We start from the raw sequence: 19,277 nt of genomic DNA on the forward strand, positions 1-19,277 counted from the left end.
CTTGTTGGTTAACGCATTCCCAGCACCTTTTCTTGGCGCAGGAGAAGACCTTGGCTAATTAAAACAGCTGTGCCTTGTGACGGCAGGTAGCCCCAGCCTGGCTGACTGCAGCAGCTTCGTGGAAGCAAACAGCCATCAGTACCTTCCTTCATTCAGCTCTAACTAATTCTCCTAAATCTGTAACTTAATACAGAGACTTCAAGGTGTGCTGAATTGATCAAAACATCCACTGCTCACTGAAGAAGAGCAAGATGAACATCTGTCCAGGTCAGAAGCTATAAGCCTGCTTCTCAGAGATGCGGCAACACAGCTCAAGCAACCTCATGGTCCATTCATTAAAAAGCACCAACCACTAAGGCTTGTATTACATTACAACCAGCATCTTGCTAATAACTACTTAATTTAAATGCACCAATAAAAACTTAAAAAAATACAAATCTCTTACTATCACCCTTTAAAGATTTGTACAGAACGTAAGTAGGAAAAAACGTTGTGCATGTTAAAATCTAGGCCGTGCCAGCAGTTCGCTCAGCGTAACCAGGTGGTATTCAGCTGCGTTTGGTTTTTTATGCTTGTGTCCATTTTCAAAACTTCTCGAATTGCCATAGTAGCATAAGTGGATGGAGGAAGGGAGAACTCCATCTTCAGTGCCCGGAATTTACCATCTATCATAAGAGGAGAGAGAAAACAAAAATAAAGAACATAAGTAATGTTTATTCTGAGGGCCATCCAAACTGGACTAAAGTTTTCCACCACGATCCCTGATCCCATACTACAGCCTTTACCACCACACCCCAGTCTACAGTCCATAGTGTAAAGCAGAATTTTGTAAACCATCTTCTATTTAACATTTTCTTTCAGCAGGAAGTGATATTCTAAGTGTTCATCAACTAGATGGACAGTTTTGTCAGACTGAATTCCTATCCACTGTTCTTTTTTGGTCTGGAAACTACAGTTGAAAGACTTTGTGACCAAAGTTACTTGGAAGATTTACATTGAATTCTGTTAAGTATCTGAGTGGTCTGTTATGCTCAGCACAGATAAACATCCAAACATAGCAATAAGTTGTAGCTCACTTCCAATTTTTCTTTACACATTCCATAGAGATTTATTGTGGGAGGTTTATTTGATTGTACAGATGTCTGTGAGAACATGTAGCAACCGATACAGATTGCTGGAACAATTGTTCACGCTCTTGAGAAATAAGGGTCCTTACTTACACTCCTCATTTCGATATTTTCAGTACCACTGTTTAGCAGTCTTGTTCAGTGATGCTCTTTTAAAGAGCTTTCAACAGGTAGCAGTTTAAAGCAACGGACAGATCAACCTTCAGTTTTGCAAAGATCAGCAAATACACCAATTTACCTGTAGGAAGAACTGGTAAAGGTTTTCCTTCCAGCTTATCCAAATCCGTAGTAAATAATGGGATTCTAGGATCATCATATGCAACAACTTCCCTACGTAACATACATAGGATTTATTATTATTATTCTAATTCAGCAGTTACAATAATACAATTGAGATGGAATTATTGTCTATTAAATAAGGTAAGATGCTATTTATCTTGCAGTAAATGGTAAAGCTTTAAGTACAAAACTTGCCTCTGTTTACACGTGGATTATAAAATAATGAACTAGTGATACATTTCTTTACATAATTCATCTCTTTCCTCCCATGGAATATCAGGATTTCCAGCTATACAAGAAGTAGTTTATGAAATTATGGGAAGAATGTTGTCAACTCTGAGAATACTCGAAGGCTTTTTTTCTTTTCATTTTGAAGAAACCTCTCTAAACCTTTAGAACAGGCTCTTAAGCATTTTCAATGTATTCATATAATAAAGACTATTCAATATGCACTGACTAGGCTGAAAAAGTAACTAGGAAAAAGGTAAGCTTTAAATATCAGTAATAATTAAAGTAAAATTCAAATATTTGAATTTTGTCTCCCTTTCAAACCTATTTTTTTTCCAATGTAATAGTGATAAGTTTCTTTGTACATTTGTACAGTCACCTGTTTAAAAGGTATTTATTCAGTTGCTATGTGACAGCCAGGTGGTGCCACTAATAGCAGCGATCTTGTACATTTACATGATAGAAATCTTTCTGATTGACACCGTTAATTGGAGACCAACTTTCTCATCTCAGGATTACAAAAAATAACTGTTTTGAATATTATCTATCATGCTTTCACCATCAACCTGAGTAATTATGGAGTGTTTAGGCAAGCCCTTGCAAAGGAAGGTAGCAACTACACAGATGTCTTGACACCAATACATTACAAAACCAGAGGACCAGTGAAGAAATAATACTACGATTCAACTTCAACTGTGTGAAAAAGTGGGAAAAAAAAATGCACAAAGATTTCTCCCTACCTATATTTTGTTCTGCATGTGTATGCTGTAGGTCAACCTAATGGTTCTTAGTCAGCCCACATATTACTCTATTCACATCCAAGTTCCTTTGTCCTCCTACTTACCAACTGACATTCTGAGGTCGAATGATAATCTTTCTGTACGCCCCAGAAAGTGAATAGTCTCTGATTTTATGCCTCATGTTGTTGATGTCAAGATTGTCAGCTACTAGCATTTCCTTGTAGGCGTCTCCAACTGGAAGAGAAGATATTTAATCAGAGATTGTAGAGTGGCTGATTGAAATGGGCCATTTTCATAGAGCACTCCTTCCTTTATGTGCATTTTAATAGTTGTCAGTGTATATGGGTTAAAAGTTAGACAAAAATGTAAACTTATTTAGTAAAAACTTTATTAACTATTTTCTTATACAAACTGATTAACAGAGGCAAATAACCAAAAAAGAATCTTTCTTAACAAATAAAAATTGAAGCTGAAAACAAAACTCAGAAAATAATTTACTGACATTTCACTAGCATCTCATATAGAGTTTTCAATTATCTACACTTCAGAAAACTGATCTCAGATATATGAAGTTTTAAATAGAAAGGCCGAACTACTGCTTGTTCTGTCTTTGAAAAAGCACAGACTGAAAAGAGTTAGGAAAGCCATCTGAAGAACTTAGCAAAAGGTACCATTAAGTAGCTCTGACACTGCCAAAGCAATGAGTAACTACTATAATCTCATATCCCCTAGTAATGGTGTGTGTGTATACACCTGGGAAAGATGGGGTGGCAGTGGAAACGTAAGAATCCATTGCAGCTGAAATACTCTTGTTTACAGCACAATTACCAGCATAACCAGAGAAATCTGAATCAATAAGTTAGCCTTCTTGTAGGAAGAAGGAGCTGGAATTCATCCTCCGCCATGTCTGTGGACAAGATCAAGCTAAGGTAGCAGTCAGCACACTCAAGGCCAGGACTGCCACTCAGAAGGACCCAGGCAGAGGCTAGATGATTGAGCCAAGAGGAACTTACGAAATTTGTTAAGGAAATGTCCTTGTATCACAGAATCATAGAATTGTACTGGTTAGAAGAGACCTCAAAAGATCACCAAGTCCAACCTTCCTGCTAAAGCAGGTACCCTACCAGTAGGTCACATGGGTCGGCATCCAGACAGGTCTTGAATATCTCCATAGGAGACTTCACACCTCTCTGGGCAGCCTGTCCCTGTGCTCTGTCACTCTATGTTCTTCTGCGTGTTTCTATGGAACTTCCTGTGCTCCAAGTTTTAGGCCATTGCTCCTGTCCTGTCACAGCACACCACCGAGAAGAGCCTGGCCTCATGCGTTTGCCTCTCACCTCCTTTTAGATATCTATAAACATTAACCAGATCTCCCCTCAGTCCTCTCCTTAGACCGACCCAGGTTACTCAGCCCTTCCTCATCCAGGAAGGGCTTCAGGCCCTTAATCATCTTTGTGGCTGTATGCTGAACTCCTTCTAGGAGATTCCTGTATTTTTTGAACTGTGTAGCCCAGAGCAGGAAACTAGTCCAGCTGTGGCCTCACCAGGGCAGATCAGAGGGGGAGGATCACCTTCCTCCACCTGTTGGCCACGCTCTTTTCAGTGCACCCCACGAGAGCATCTAGGAACACCTAACTCCTTGTGATGATGAAAGGCTAGACAGAAACTTTAATTGACAGTTATTTGAAAGTCCCAGTGGAAAGGAAACCAGCAGCAAAAAAATCTAATGGCATGCTAAACTGTGTCAACAGCAATGTAGCCTGTAGCTACAGCAAGAAAAACAGTTAGTGCCCCTTACTGGGCTTTTATTAAGTTTTACTTGGAACAGTGTGTCCAGTTGCAGGTATGAGTACAAAGTAGGTTCTAATGAACTAGAATGAGTCTAGCTAAGAGATACTCCAATGGCCAAGAGCTGTAGCACGTATCTTGTATGGAGAATCTGAAAGAACAGGTCTTCTTTAGCTTAGAGAAGATTCAGAGACCTGAGACACTATCTGCCCTTGGACAATTCAGCCCTGACAGGTCAAAGCCCTGAAGAAGTTGGCCTGAGTGCCAGATGGCCTCTGAGATCATAGAAATCAATCACAGAAATGATTCTATGACTACCTCTTAGTAACAACACAGTTTTCCAAATGGATTGCTGAATTTATTCAATTAAAAACAATTTTGATATAACACACTTTCTATACAAGATATGAAAGATGAAAACATGTTAACATTTAACTAAACAATATCTTTCTTTTCTTCCCAATTTCATGTTTTTGAGTTACATATTCTGTAAGTTTGGCTTGTTTCCTAATTTTAAAAAACCAAATGCATATACTCCTTAATGAGCTTTTCACTACTTTTTTTTCCTTGTGCCACAATAAATCATTTTGCCTCAGTAGAAATCTTCAGGAAAAGCTATTTGTTAAACTGAAATATGAAAAAGATTCATATTAAATGAAACAAATTACCATGTAAGCTACTACCAAAGTGGGAGAGGCTGACAGTAGCATATCTACTACTATAGCACAGCTCTGAAACAGTCAATTTTTGACAGTCAGGAAGGCTGCATAGATCTCATCTTCCTTTTAAGAGCTATCTTAAAGCAGATCTAGTTTCACATTTATTGTGTAAGTTAGCAGACTTACTTTTATGCTTTGGATAAATAACATCAAATCCAGGTAATGGCATCACTACATCATGAATGGTGTAGTTATGAACATCTCCTTCTTCAATGTGTACAGCTGTGGCTACAATCAGGACAGAAAAGGAGAAGAGATTCTAGTTACAGCTACATTAGCCAAATTTACAATGAATCATTTGACTGAAACAAGCCTACTTTGGGGAGGGTAACCACTGTCTATTAAGTGGAGATTAAAACATATTTCCAAGAAAAGAAATAAGATTTCAAGGCTGTTATAAGCAGAATCACAGCCCAGTTTCCAAGGACTTTTAAAGCTGAATAACATAAAGACTGCTAGGTGATGTCTCCTAGCCAGACATCTGGCTTACGTGAAGGAGAAATACTACATATCACAGAATCACAGAATTGTAGGGGTTGGAAGGGACCTCCAGAGATCATCGAGTCCAACCCCCTGCCAAAGCAGGTTCCCTACACCAGGTAGGTTCTCACTGCATCAAAATGCCAGTGAAAAATCCAAGTAAACAAAGCTTTGACTGAGTCTCTGCTTTACTAGATGCTGTCATAGAATGACTTGGGTTGGAGGGGACCCTAAAGACCACCTAGTTCTAACCTCCTTGCCATGAGCAGGGTCACCAAGCAGTAGGTCAGGCTGCTCATGATCTCATCCAGCCAGGTCCTGAATGCCTTGAGATAGGGCATCCAGAGTCTCACTGGGCAACCTGTTCTAGCACCTCACTACCCTCTGAGTAAGAAATTTCTCCCTAACATCTAACCTAGATCTACCATCTTTTGGTTTAAAGCCATTCCTCCTTGTCCTATTGCTATCAGACTGTGCAAGAAGTCCATCCCCCCTTCTGCTTTTAAGCACCTTTCAAGTACTGGAAGGCCGCAGTGAGGTCTTCCCACAGCCTTCTCCAAGCTAAACAAGCTCAATTTCCCCAACCCTTCTTCATTGGAGAAGTGTTGCAGCCCTTCAAGCAGCTCTGTGGCCCTCCTCTGTACCTGCTCCAACAGTTCCACATCGTTCTTATACGAGTCCAGGCTTGAACACATTTACCATTGTAAATTCCAATGTAATTTCCTGTGACTAAAGCATTCACAACATCCTCCTTTACCTCCTTTAAGTGTGAGATCTCCTGGTACAGCTTTAAGCCCATATTCTTCTATTCTCTTGCTCACCATATTGTTCCACACATAACTCTGGTAGCTATGAATATACATTAAACGATTATTCCTTGGTATCTGGAGGTTAAAAAAAAGTGAAAAATTAGAAATACGTACTTTTAGGACTTTCTCTCAATCACAGCCCAAAATGCCTATGTTTGGAGCATTACCTTCTCCAGCAGCAGACCTAGCAAAACAATTTATTGGTATACAGACTTTTTTAAAAACTTATCTGCGATTTGGAAAAAGGGTATATAAAGAAGTAATGCTTTTGTCCATTGGGAATCCATACACACACACAAAGTGTTAAAATTAAAAATGAGATGCTACTTTTTTTTTTTTTTTTTTAATTGAACAGCTCAAAGAAACGAAGCTGTTATAAAACACTGAATTCATATTCAAGCTCCTGAAATGCTTAAGTAAACTTTGCAGATGTTAAAGCACAGTGTTAGCCTAATTATCCTCATCATAAACAAAAAATTATTTCTCAGCTCCTATGCTGAGCCCAATAATTTGCTGGTTACGAGATATTTTCTCCAAAGACTTCATCTTAATTGCAATACTTAAAAGTGACTGTGAATCCACCACATCTATACAGTGCTGCCTCGTTAGCACACTGTCAGTTTGATTTATGCTTTTAAACCAACAGGAAAAACTCTTCTGCACCATTCTCAGATCCATACTATACACAGCTACTAAATATAACTGTATGGCTTCCAACTTAACGAGACTGTGGTATAAATGGGAGAGCTCATTATGCATACACTAATTACAGATGTCGCACATTACTATGCAGCAGTAGTTCAAGCAAAAAAGGTAGGATAAAAGCAAAGATTTTACACAAGTTTAGACTAACAGAAGCCTGATGAGTGTATTTCAAATTCACTGTGATACCATAAAAAGAATATGTTTACTCCAGTAAATGCCCCACAGCACTTTTACACTCACTATGCCAAATGCAGAGATTATGTTCTTCATTCCATACTTTAACAGTCCACGTAGAAGCTGTCCTTCCACGCACCTTTTTACAGGTAGTTTTTTGAGAGCTGCTGCTGGATCTTTTGTCTTTGCCCATTCTTCTCTGCATTTTACTAAGTATCCCTTCTCAGCTAGAACAAGGATGCAAAATAAAAATAATTTAGCCACACACAGAAATCCATCTATTCTTTTATTAAAAGAGTTGAAAAAGTAGCATTTCAGTCACGGTAACTGCAAAATCACAGAATGTCTGAGATTGGAGTGCTCCAAGTGCAGTCCAAACAGACTGTGTATTAGTATTCAGATCCCTTTTCACATGCACTGCACAGTAAGCCAAAAGAAACAGAAAGGCTGAGAACTCCATCTCACTTGCTAAATGGGCTGATGTTTAAATTTCAGAAGCTGTGCAAAGTTGTCTCCCAAATGCCCTTTCAAATGAAAAGAATCAGAATCTAGAAGTGGTTACTCCTCAAAGTACAATTCTCTGGGGAGGAGGGAAAAGAACACTTCATGTATTTCTAAGTCCTTACCTCCTGGTCGTGGTTTTAGTATCAAATCCATTACTTCATTCCAGTTGTTCTGTAGAATAGCTCTAAGATCCAAACAGGAAAGTGTATAAGAATTTACTAAATACATCTTAAAATTTAGTAAATTTAAACAAAGTAAGTACTGTGTTCATACAATATTGGCATTATGCAGGACACCTGCTGAAGCAAGTTCGAAACAAGTTCCTTCATGAACCTAAAATTAAAACTAGCACATGCAGTAGGATATAGAAAAGCCTTCCAAGAAATAAATAAATTAAAAGTTATAGAGATTAAGAGGGGGGAGAAAAAAAAAAAGAGGATGAAAACAACACATACCTGCCAATCTGATATGTAGGAACAGCTGTGGTTCCAAATCTTTGCATTCCATAGTAGTTAATGAATCCAATTTCCCTGAGAGAGTTCATTGCTTGCTCTATCTGGTCATCAGTTCCTGTTATATTTCTAGCATTAAACAAACAAACAAAAAAAACCTGTCTATAACTTTTCTTAACCTTTTCGAAGGGCTTACAGTATTTTAAGGTCCCCAAAATAATAAAGCTCAACATTAACATTATCCAACACTCATCAAATTCAATAACTTCCATCCCAATGGGACCTTTCTTCTCTGCTGTAAAACCAGATGACTGCTGTCCCTGTCCTGTTTGAGGGGAAAAAAATTACCTGAGAACAACAGTGAAATGGTTCCCTTGCAGTTCTCCTAATTTCAGTGGATGATTCTTATAACTGAAATTTCCTAATTTAAAGTTCATCAAGCATTTATTCAAATGAGCAAGTCTTTGTGCAGTGATTCTAAAAAAAAGAAACAGACCAACAGTGACCATCCTCTGTTTAGAAAAGCAGGTAAGTTAAATAAATACAAAAATGCCATCATTTCGAAACAAAAGCAGCGAGTTGTGTTTCACCACTCTTCTGCTCTTCTATTCAAAGTATTTTTATGTAGCATCTAGAAGAAAATTCCAAAGACCTGGTTATTCACAACAAAACATACACTGTGACAAAACCATTCATGCTGTCTTCATGTTTATGTTAGTGTATGCCCTCAAGAAATCAAAGTTGTAATACTGAAGTATAACATACCCTACGCCACAGGTGTAACTCTTCTTCACACTTGTGAGTGTACTCAGGACAGCACGATCTTAAACACTTCAGTAATTGGATACTGTGTAAGCTTAGTGGAAATGAAGGAGCATGAAGTCAAACCTGTCACTGAGTTTTCTCACCAGCATTTTGAGAAATATGTCCTGTTTTTTGCATCACAGAGCTGGCTCTTTGACACTTCTACTAAAACTTAAACAGAGAAGTTTATCAAACAGTCTGGACAGTGTACTCGGCTCAGAGTGGGCTGATGGTCAGTAAGCTCTCCTTCCCTACTCCACCTCTCTTTAGCGCTCTACAGGAGAGTCTGGTACTGAATGCTACTGAACACTACCAGAATCAGCAGGTTCCTCCCTAGTAGGCTGTCAATGCTTACAACAGGCTGAGCTATTGGATACAGTGTTAGAAAAAAAACTGAACAACACTCAAGATGGCTAAACCACAAGTTCAATTAATTGCCCGTCAATTGATAAACTTGTAATCAGAAATTAAAATCTGAGGCTTCTTACCTGATTCACAAATTAATAATTCCCTTTATACATGCAAAACACTGGGAGAAAAACTACCAACAATTAAGCAGTGAATGCCTTCCTTTTAAGAAGGACTTGATCAAGTTCCTGGCTTTTAGACCTCAGAATTGCTCCACTTGAGGAGAACGGTTTTCAAAGAACTGAAAAAAGCAACAGGGGCAGAATACTACAGCGGCTAAACAGATACTGTAATCCATGGCTATGAGGCATCTTAGTTACTGACGTAGCACTAATTTCAAGTGCCTACAAACCATGTATTTATCTTAGATCATGCCACGATAAATTTTATTATGGGAGCAGATTAAGGCAGGAAAAATTTCTTGTCTTTTTCTTACCCTTCTGGCTACTCAGAGATGGGAAAGGCAGTGGTTAGCCTTCTCTGGAGCTGTTCAGAAAGTTCAGTGAGAAAGGAAACAGGATTCCAACCAAAGGAAGGGGAAACAAAGGCCAGGATGGAAATGAAACAGGATTTCCATCGTGTCATTCTGCTTTGCTGTGCTGCAGAGGGTCATGTAGTGTGGGAGCACACAGAGGCAAGTTGGGCCACTGCTTCATCCAGATACATGCATTTACATGTGCCTACCCTCTGACTCAGGACACTACTGATGGAAAATATCAGCAATCACCATAGAATAAAAAGAGGGATTACAGTATTTTTATTAATGCACGGCTCCGGTACTCAGCAAGATCAGGACATGAATCTGCCACTCATGACATGCCTACTGAGTGAGGATTATAGCAAGGTAGTAAAGTATCCGTGGTAGGAATGCAAACACTCCAGTGTGCTTTTACTTACCTAAGAACAGCAATTTCTTGAACTGTTATAGCCCTTTTATCTTTAGTTCCCATGTAAGAAAATATGTTTGGCTTCACTCTTAAAGACAACAATGAAATAGATTAAAACTACGAAAGCAGAGACAGATTTGACATAATTTTCAGCATAATTACCTAGTGATATTATTTTATATGAAAAATATGAATTTTACATTAAAAGCAGAACATACGCATATATATATGTCAATGCAGCCTAGTTCTGGGAAAGAAAATTTGACACTCCTGAATGTGTGTGGCATTATCTAAGCTATCTCTAAACATGTAAAACACAAGGAAACCTTCCGGAGCAATTCACTTCTAGCACAACTATGCTTTCAAACTACAAGCCTTCAAATACTTCCTTACACAAATGCACTCAGTTCACAAAGGTGCAGTAATCACTACAAAAAAAAATAATAAAATAAAACAATTCACAAGACATTCATTTCTCCCTTAAACTTCAAATAGCATGTCTGCTTGAATAACATGCCTGCATATTATGTGAGAATATGGGAAGTTAATTTAAAGTTTGTTCCATTTCTATCCTCAAGAAGAAAATTTCCTTTCTTTTCCTGTGTTTCCAGTTATTCCTTCAATGGGCACCAGATGGTATCAAGATTGCCACTACATACCTATTTCCATCAAACTACACCCCCAGCAGTCTCTTCTCATACAGAAACACTAATATGGCGTGCGATAGAGTTAGAAGCACAGATATTTACTTTGGGACAGAAACAATGAAGAGAAGTGGAAAAGCAGGCAATAGATCACTGAATTGACCCAATTTAAAGATAATCTTTTATCTGTAATTGATTATATTCACATCATGCCTTTCACAAATCCTTTTGTTGCTGCACCTGATGGGGTGAAAGGAACTCAGACTGTGTTTGTCTGGAGAAATTAACACACAGAACTACAGATTATCAGTCAGTGTTTAGGAACAAATTAACATATCATCACAACAGTATGTATCACAACATACTGTCACACATATGCACACACTTGAAACAAATAGCTTTTCATTTATGTTATTTTCATTGAGGCTATGGGCTGCCTCACCTTTCTCCAATCAGCCCACTTGAATTACAGACTTCTGCCAATGAAATAACAGGATACAGTCTTTTAAATTACTTGAAATCACTTGGCTCTCTCCTTCTGAGACTCGAAGTTTTATATTTGATATCCTAAAAAACAACTTTTTTTTTTTTTTTAAAGAAAAAAAACTTGGCTAAAGATTAGGCAACAGTAACCACTTGTGTTGCTCTTACATTACCCTGAGGCATCACATTAACATGGAACAGGCAGAGGGAAATCTGTATGCTGGACAAGATGACAGAAACAACAGCCTTACCTTAAAAATTTTGATAGGACATTAATGGCATCCATAGTATCCTTGTTCTCCTTGTACAGTACAAAATGGCAGTAGCTTCCTCTGGATTTTGGCCAAGAGTGTTTTCTTGGATCTTTAAAAACAAAAGGTTAGAATGTTAAAAGCGTCTCTTTTTAATTGTTTCAGTGAATATGGTTGCCATTGAAGCTTCATTTAAAACAAATACACAATTGTCAGTTTCTGATTATTTCCATCTGCTTTAGAAAAAAAAAAAAAAAAAATTAAATATTGACAGTAAGAGCCACAAAGCACACTGAAAAATACACTCAGTGTGTACAAAATGGTGAGTTGTCACAAAGCTAGCTAAAAAAGATCCCCATGTCACTTGACTGCCATCTGATTTGATTAAGTTCTTCAAAACCTTTATCATTACACTGACTTTCAGCTAGTAAAGTAAAAACCACTCTAAATTTCAACTAGTGTCTGCTCTAACTAACAGGTGAGGACCACTGGAGCACTGTTTGTAAGAAGACTACAGTATTATTCATTATTATTATTTATATGCAGACAGTAAATATGCTTAAGCTTCATTAAACTTTTCACTAAAGGACAGCTCTTCTTGTCTACTTCAGCAAAATCTTGCATTTAGCTTGAAGAGCAAGATACCTCCATCAAGAAATCATTAATAAAACAGAAGAGAGGAAAACAGCAATTCACAAGGAAAGTCTTCTCCATCCAAAACCGTTCTTATTTAACCAATCCATCTTGCACACAGTCATTGTCACACCCTCCAAGAAAGGAACCCCTCTCAGAACTAAATTATCAGCTCCCTACGCAATGCACCAAGAGATTCCCCAGCTCTGGGCACGACAGCCACAGTGTGCCTGTCCCCACACTGCCCATCACGCTGAGCACTGGAAGGCTGCAGCTATAATCCCAATGTTTAACCATTCCTCACTCAGTATGTCAGGGTATTCAATCAGGTAGATGGGGTTGGGGGGGCAGCCTGCATTCCTGATTGCTATTTTCCAGAGTCACATTACATATTTCACAGTAAAATCATATTTCTAAGCCTTCTTCCAAATCTTTTTCTGCAACTTAAAGGCTAGAAGCAGTTTGTTAAGATCAGAGTGTATGATACATGAAGTTGTATAAATCTGGAAATTGCGTTCTGAAATAGAAGGCTGAAGGGTAAAAATTAGGCTTAATGAAATCCAAGGGAAATTTACAATAGATTTCATCATCAACCCTGATCATTCAACATCACTTCTCATTGGCAGACACCTTTTCTGCACTGAACGGTTACTGACTATCCTGCACTAGCAAAAAAAGCTGTAGCACAAGCCCAATTCTTGCCTGCTTTTGGGAATTTTAAACACTACTTATGTGTAGATTGTTTGGGGTTTTGTTTTAGAACTGTAACTAGTTTGGCCAGTCTTATCACAATTTAGGAGGTCATAATGGTTGGCATTTCATTTTGTTAGCATGAAATGTCAACATCTCTTACCTGTTGCAGTTCTGACCTCTGTCCCAATGCATAGCATAAAGAGCACAAAAGAGTAGCATTTAATTTTTAGACTGTCAAAGGGTTTTTAAAGGTGAACATGCAGGTTTATGGTTATGGGATTGTTTATGCTTTAGAGCATCCAACAGTTAGGTGGTGGATGACAGCAATTTCGACAGTTATGCAATGGAATCGTGCAGAGGCAAACGGTGAACATATGGAAAGCTTCAATCAGAGACACAACAAACTTTGTTTGTGGACAATGATGAAACAGCAATTTACTGACAACCTAAAGTATCTGGGGTGTGAACTTACTATAGACACAAAGTATCTTCTAATTTTAAGGAAGCCATTTTTGCTATCTGCTTACATTATGAACAAAAATAATCAGATACTTCTCAGCTAATTACTGCACATTTCTGAAGAGTTTCTTGCCTGGGGAGCCTACACAGAACTGAGAAGTGTTGGTGGCTACATAAGCATGGAAGACATAATCCTGACTAAAAGCAACTGGCAGCCGGAACTCGCATTCATTAACACTTACACACGCCCACCAAAACTGCACTCATCTCCACCAACTTGCACAGGTGGCTGCAGCATCACAACTTAAAAGGCCAAGTTTAAATAGATGATGCTCCTCTGCCTCACAAGATGGTGCTCCAGATCACATTTTAATCCTACAGATACATTGCTAAGTTCTCTTCAGTGTATTCCAAATACTTTAATTCTTCTATACAGTATCTATCAAATCAGACTGGCTGAATAAACAAACTCAACTGTAACAATGGTTAAAGAAAATATGCAAGCAGAAGGGAAAGGTGAAGGTAAAAACATTACAAACTGACAAAGAATAAAACTGGTTGAGGAGAATTCTGTGTTGGTAAGTATACATATCCATGCACAGTGCATGCAAATACACGTTTTCGAAATGATTAAACAAGATATGCAACATGTTATAATTTGTGCCAATAAACGTACAACATTCCTGTTATATTCCTTAATAAAATTCCTGTTTTATTCCTTAATAAAAGCCTTAGAAGTAATAACTAAATTGAATGTGGAGATGGTCTTATTTCAAATTTTAAATTATCCTATTTCCTTGTCTTTTGCTTTCTCCACCTCCTTCATCTTTAAAATGAAAGGGCTAGGTTTACAGATTGTATCACTTGTAAAAGTTTGAAATGAAATAGTAATCAAGCAGTTTAAATTGAATCTTAATAATAGTTAAGTATCTGAATAATAATGAAGTGTCAAAAATGGCATTTAGACAATTCTCTCAACTTACAGGAGAAGCAAAGAAGTAGTAACGTTAAAAAAACATAAATAAATAAATGTAGAACATATGAATTTATCTCCCATAAATAAAACAAGATTTGGTAAGACTGAAGTGGATAATACAGCCTTTTGAAAATCTTTCATTACTTCCATTGCTCCAAAATAGTGACTATAATATGTATGGACAATCCTCTGAAAATAAAATTAGCCTTGAAAGCAGAAGGAGCCTTATAACTGAAACTAACTTAAAGGCCACAGTAAATACTCATAATTTATGTCTATATAAACAGTAACTCTGAGAAAACAAAATATCTCTAATCAAGTCATCAAGAATTTTGTCATGTATTTTCAAGACAGCCAGGATTACAGCGGTGCATTTCAGCTACAACCACAAGGCACACGTACATTTCCAGGCAGGTTCATGAAGTCCGCTTCCAACAATACACAGAACAAAGCCCCTATTTTGCCTTTTTCCATTGTAATAGCAAAAGATCCTCTTGCTTCTAATATAATTATACTTGATTAACGATTTGGAAAGAAAAATGAGTAAAAAAAATGAACGGTAGATACTCTTTATGTTTCTAGTTATTTTAGATGCACAGTATTGCTGCAAAAAAACAGCAAGCCAGACTGCATGAGGACGTACGCTCCATGTGAACTACCTTCTAATGACACAATTTTTTTATTTTTTTTTTTAATTTTCAGATTAGTTTTAGCATTTACTTCACCCATGTGATACTGAAACTCTTCTTGTCTACTTCAGCAAAATCTTGCATTTAGCTTGAAGAGCAAGATACCTCCATCAAGAAATCATTAATAAAACAGAAGAGAGGAAAACAGCTGTGATACTGAAACTCACTTGCCAATGCTTTTTTCCCAGCAGCATGATAGGCAATAATGTATTTTTTTCCATCACGATCTTCTGTTTTAGTCTCCAGCCCAGGAAACAAGGACTTAACAGCTTGGTGGATAACTGTTCTTTTTTCTTTAGTGTCTTCAATGACCTGTGTTGAAACACAGGTGTGCACAAACAAAATCAAATAACACAAAAGGAAAAGAATTTAAAGTTTTGCATGCTTAAAAAAAAAACCGAACAATTACTGAATCACACCAAAGTACTGAATGGGTATACTTTAAGAAATCTGGCCTAGTCATTAGTTTTAAAAATAATAAATGCTACAAATCCCAGAAAACCAAAAATTCTCAAGACAAATTCCCTAACTTTGTATTAAATAAAATTTCCTGTTCTAGCAACAACTCTGGCAAAACTAAGATTTTCTATATGAAAAAGAAGGGGGGAAAAAAAAAAAAAGATGTAAGATAACTTGGAAATTACCTAGCCTGGAGAAAAGAAGGCTCCAAAAAGACCTTACAGCGGCCTTCCAGCACCTGAAGGGGGCCTACAGGGAAGCTGGGGCTGGGAGGGGACTTTTCATAAGGGCATGTTGCGACAGGACAAGGGGAAATGGCTATAATCTAGAAGAGGGCAAAATTAGACTAGATATTAGGAAGAAATTCTTCACAGTGGGGGTGTGAGACACTGGAACAGGCTGCCCAGTGAGGCTGCAGATGCTTCTGCCCTGGAGGTGTCCAAGGCCAGGCTGGATGGGGCTGTGAGCAACCTGGTCTAGAGGGAGGCATCCCTCCCTACAGCATCGAGGCTGGAACTAGGTCATCTTATAGGTCCCTTCCAATCCAAACCATTTGATGATTATTTAATATATTAATGTTTCTTTGAAATTATGAGACCTAATCCTATTCTACCATCTAACACAAATGCAACAGCTGTTCTTCAAAAATATGGAATATTGGACTATTCAGAAATATGAAGCTTTGTTTTATTTTGTACATTGTTTGTATTTCTTGTTACAGAAGACCATTTTTAGCCTCTTTTCTATTAAGTTACTTAATACTCACCTTTGAAATGATCCTTTTATCAGGATGGATGTTTATTTAATACTTCTCAAATAAGTATCTTACAAAACACAACTAGACAGAGAACCAAAACATTGCAAGAAAATTTTAACACCGCAGAAATTAAGATGTGTTTGAGTTCAGGTGTCCCACTGAAATCTAAGTAACTACTGCTGTGCACAAATTTAAGTGTTCGTAATGCCTTACACAATTGCATCCTAACTTAGCAACATTTCAGCATTAGCTGCTGCAACGTCGCGTACCAGTTGCTCTCATACCTGACATGCATTAGAAAGCTCATAATTACCACTCACTCTTATTCCCTCCCCACAGATTTCATACTATTTATTCATTTTACCTCTATGGCCACACTAGTTTCCTTGTTCTTAAGAAGCTGGAGCTCCTCTAAACGCTTCTTGTCTTCATCTGACAAAACAGTGAATGTTTCTTCTGATGGATCCTGACACATATTTAAGGGGGAAAAACAAACAACCAATAACCCACATAAAACAATTTTCATTTTCTTCATGTTTTTGCTCATTCAGCTGCTACCAAACCTTTACCTCAAAATTTACCTCATCGTCCACTGGGACAGTGAAGTCATCCAAATGGCTCACACGTCCATCTTTGCCTATTTCATGAACAACGAAGTCTGAGTACCTGATGGGAAAAAAAGCACACAAAAATTGTAATTAAAAAAAGAAACCCCACATCACAGAGTGCTTCCTAAGAAAATATTTGTTTGTAGAAGCCATTCAAGGGAGCACAAAAGAAACTTCAGCTATGATAAAACTGTGCCTATTCCCACCCCTCAAAATATACCAAGAAAAGAAAGCAAAAAAGTGCAAGGTAATTAAACAAAGATGTTTGCAGATACCCAAGCAGGTGCCATAGTTACCTGCTAATAATTAAGACACCATTACCTTGCTACAACTTCAACACATGTGTTAACTGTAGCTCCCAACAACCTGCAGGATAAAACACATTAGCCATTCTTTAAGGAAAGAGGGACAAATAAAGCTCTGTTTCATACGTTCAGCTGTAGAGAACACCTTCCAAAATAAGCTGCTCTGCATCCTCTGTCACAGCAACAAAAACATTGAGCACAGTGTTTTGGATTGAGTCACCATGCCCAACAATGAAACATCCTAACTTTAAGGGAGTTGAGACAGTTCATGTTGCACTTGCTACATTCTTTTTAAGTAGCAACCACTTCTAAAGAAAAAAAAATATCCTCAATTTATAAACATACAAACGCTAGAAGATTAATGAAATACTTCATCATGGGAATGTTTCTATAGCACCCTCCAGCCTATGTTTCTACATGTGCCATGCTATTAGCCATAAGCGTTATTGGCAGAATTCCTTGCTTAAGAGTGTTCTGTACCCTCCCTCATTATCTGCAGCTGTCTAGACATGCTAGTGATGGTTACCATAAAATTGCTGGGATTAAGTTAATTATAGGTGTTATAAACTGACATCAAAGTGAAACTGTCAGTCCACAAACATTTCTACCACACAGCCACCTCTGGCCACTTCAGTCTGAAAACTGGCAAATTTCCCAAAAGGCATTTCAGCACAGACTGTGCTCACCAGAGAAGGCTTATGCTAGCTGTTCAGTGCTGCATGGAAAGATTAAATACATCACAAGTACATTTCATTTTATATCATATTACATATTTTATTATATAAAATGATCTGTATGTTCAAAAGAAAGCAAAAAAGTCTAAGATAATTAAACAAAGATGTTTGCAGATACCCAAGCAGGTGCCATAGTTACCTGCTAATAATTAAGACACCACAAAGTTAGTACTTAAAAACAAGGACTTGGTGCAAAACAAAACTGCCTTGCTAAGGTAGGAGAACAATGATTTTCATTTCAGAGTTCTTGTGTTTGCACTCAGAGTTTTACTCAAAGGTGTTTAATTTAAAAACTAGATTTTTCATAGGGAAAAAAGCTACTAGTATTCAAACATATTATTAAGTATACAATGTAAGATCCATACCCCATGTTATAAAGTTTCCTTTTATGTTTTGTAAATGACATTACAACTGACCAGAATATATTTTAAAGCCTACTGAACAATCTGCCAATACACATGTATAACTACTGCAGCACAAAAGTCAGGAAAAAGCAGGAGAGAACTGGAGAGGGATGGCTTCAGTATCAGTATCAGTATTGCATCTCGTATCAGCACTAAGAGCAGTATGAAAGGTAGCTGTATCACATTAAGCTTTATGCTGCATGCTGCTGCCACAGAGTAGATAAATGGCAAAGATCAGCATAATCATCTACCTCCATCCACACTGAGCTTCCCCCTCATTAAACCAAAACCAATCCAAAAAAATGCCAAATTAAACATTTCTTTCAACCTCAGCATCAGCAAAAAAAAAGTGATGAACCTCCCAAATGGCAGCACATAATCTGTTTGCACCCTGTGCGTTAGAAAAGGAAAACAGAGAAGAGCTGTTAACATGGGGAATTAACATACATAACAAGACAAAAAGTTACCTCTCTTTTAAGATTCCAGAAAATCCTTTGTGACAGCTAACAAATTTAGTTATGCCAACGTCGCTTTCTGTTAGTCCATGCTTCATCATGTCTGCAAAGCTCTCTGGATCTCCATCTTCATCACTGTCCTCTAGTTCTTCATCTTCCTGCTCCTCACCTTCCTCATTGGGAATTATTTCATTCTTCGTGTCCTCAAGCATACATTTGTCAGGTTGTTCTATTACAGTCTGAACACTCTGCTCAGAGTTGCTTCCTGTCTTAGAGTTCTCTGAGATCTTCTGTCTTTTAATTTCATCCACATTAGCCGCATCACCCTCAGAATGAGGACGTTTCAAGGATATGTTATTCATTTCTACAGTTTCCATGTTTAAGGCACAGTGTAGGATAGAAAGCCCTGAGAAGCAAGAATGGCTTACTTCCTTGTTTGCTTAGAAGCAGTATCAATACATGGCCTTTTCACCACTCCAAGGACTGTGCACCCTGCAACAGTTCAAGAAAACCATAAATTTTCTGCATTTTTTTTTTTTTTTAAAGTAAAACACCAAGTAAAGGTTTTTTACAGCTGAAATAACATGACTTGGAAAGAAAGGAGTTGTTAAAGGCACTTAATA

The 19,277-nt window shown here is 37.7% G+C and overlaps 1 protein-coding gene across 3 annotated transcripts; it reads right to left on the reverse strand.

The window, feature by feature from the left end:
* Positions 1 to 528: 528 nt before the first annotated feature.
* Positions 529 to 19,031, reverse strand: PUS7 (pseudouridine synthase 7; the record flags this gene model as incomplete). Of its 3 annotated transcripts, XM_079540371.1 has the most annotated exons (16): positions 529 to 665; positions 1,366 to 1,457; positions 2,479 to 2,608; positions 5,008 to 5,109; positions 6,119 to 6,245; positions 7,116 to 7,276; positions 7,676 to 7,737; positions 8,009 to 8,134; positions 8,354 to 8,482; positions 10,115 to 10,192; positions 11,483 to 11,594; positions 12,969 to 12,986; positions 15,100 to 15,244; positions 16,513 to 16,614; positions 16,730 to 16,814; positions 18,667 to 19,031. In XM_079540371.1, the coding sequence occupies 16 exons, from the start codon at positions 19,029 to 19,031 to the stop codon at positions 529 to 531; spliced, it is 1,971 nt and encodes a 656-aa protein (XP_079396497.1). The 3 variants fall into 3 exon arrangements, with proteins under 3 accessions (XP_079396497.1, XP_079396499.1, XP_079396498.1); XM_079540373.1 differs by lacking the exon at positions 12,969 to 12,986; XM_079540372.1 differs by lacking the exon at positions 12,969 to 12,986 and having other exon boundaries at positions 16,718 to 16,814.
* Between the last annotated feature and the right edge of the window lie 246 nt (positions 19,032 to 19,277).

This window comes from Tetrao urogallus (genome assembly GCF_951394365.1).
Source record: "Tetrao urogallus genome assembly, chromosome: 1".
NCBI classification, from domain to species: domain Eukaryota; kingdom Metazoa; phylum Chordata; class Aves; order Galliformes; family Phasianidae; genus Tetrao; species Tetrao urogallus.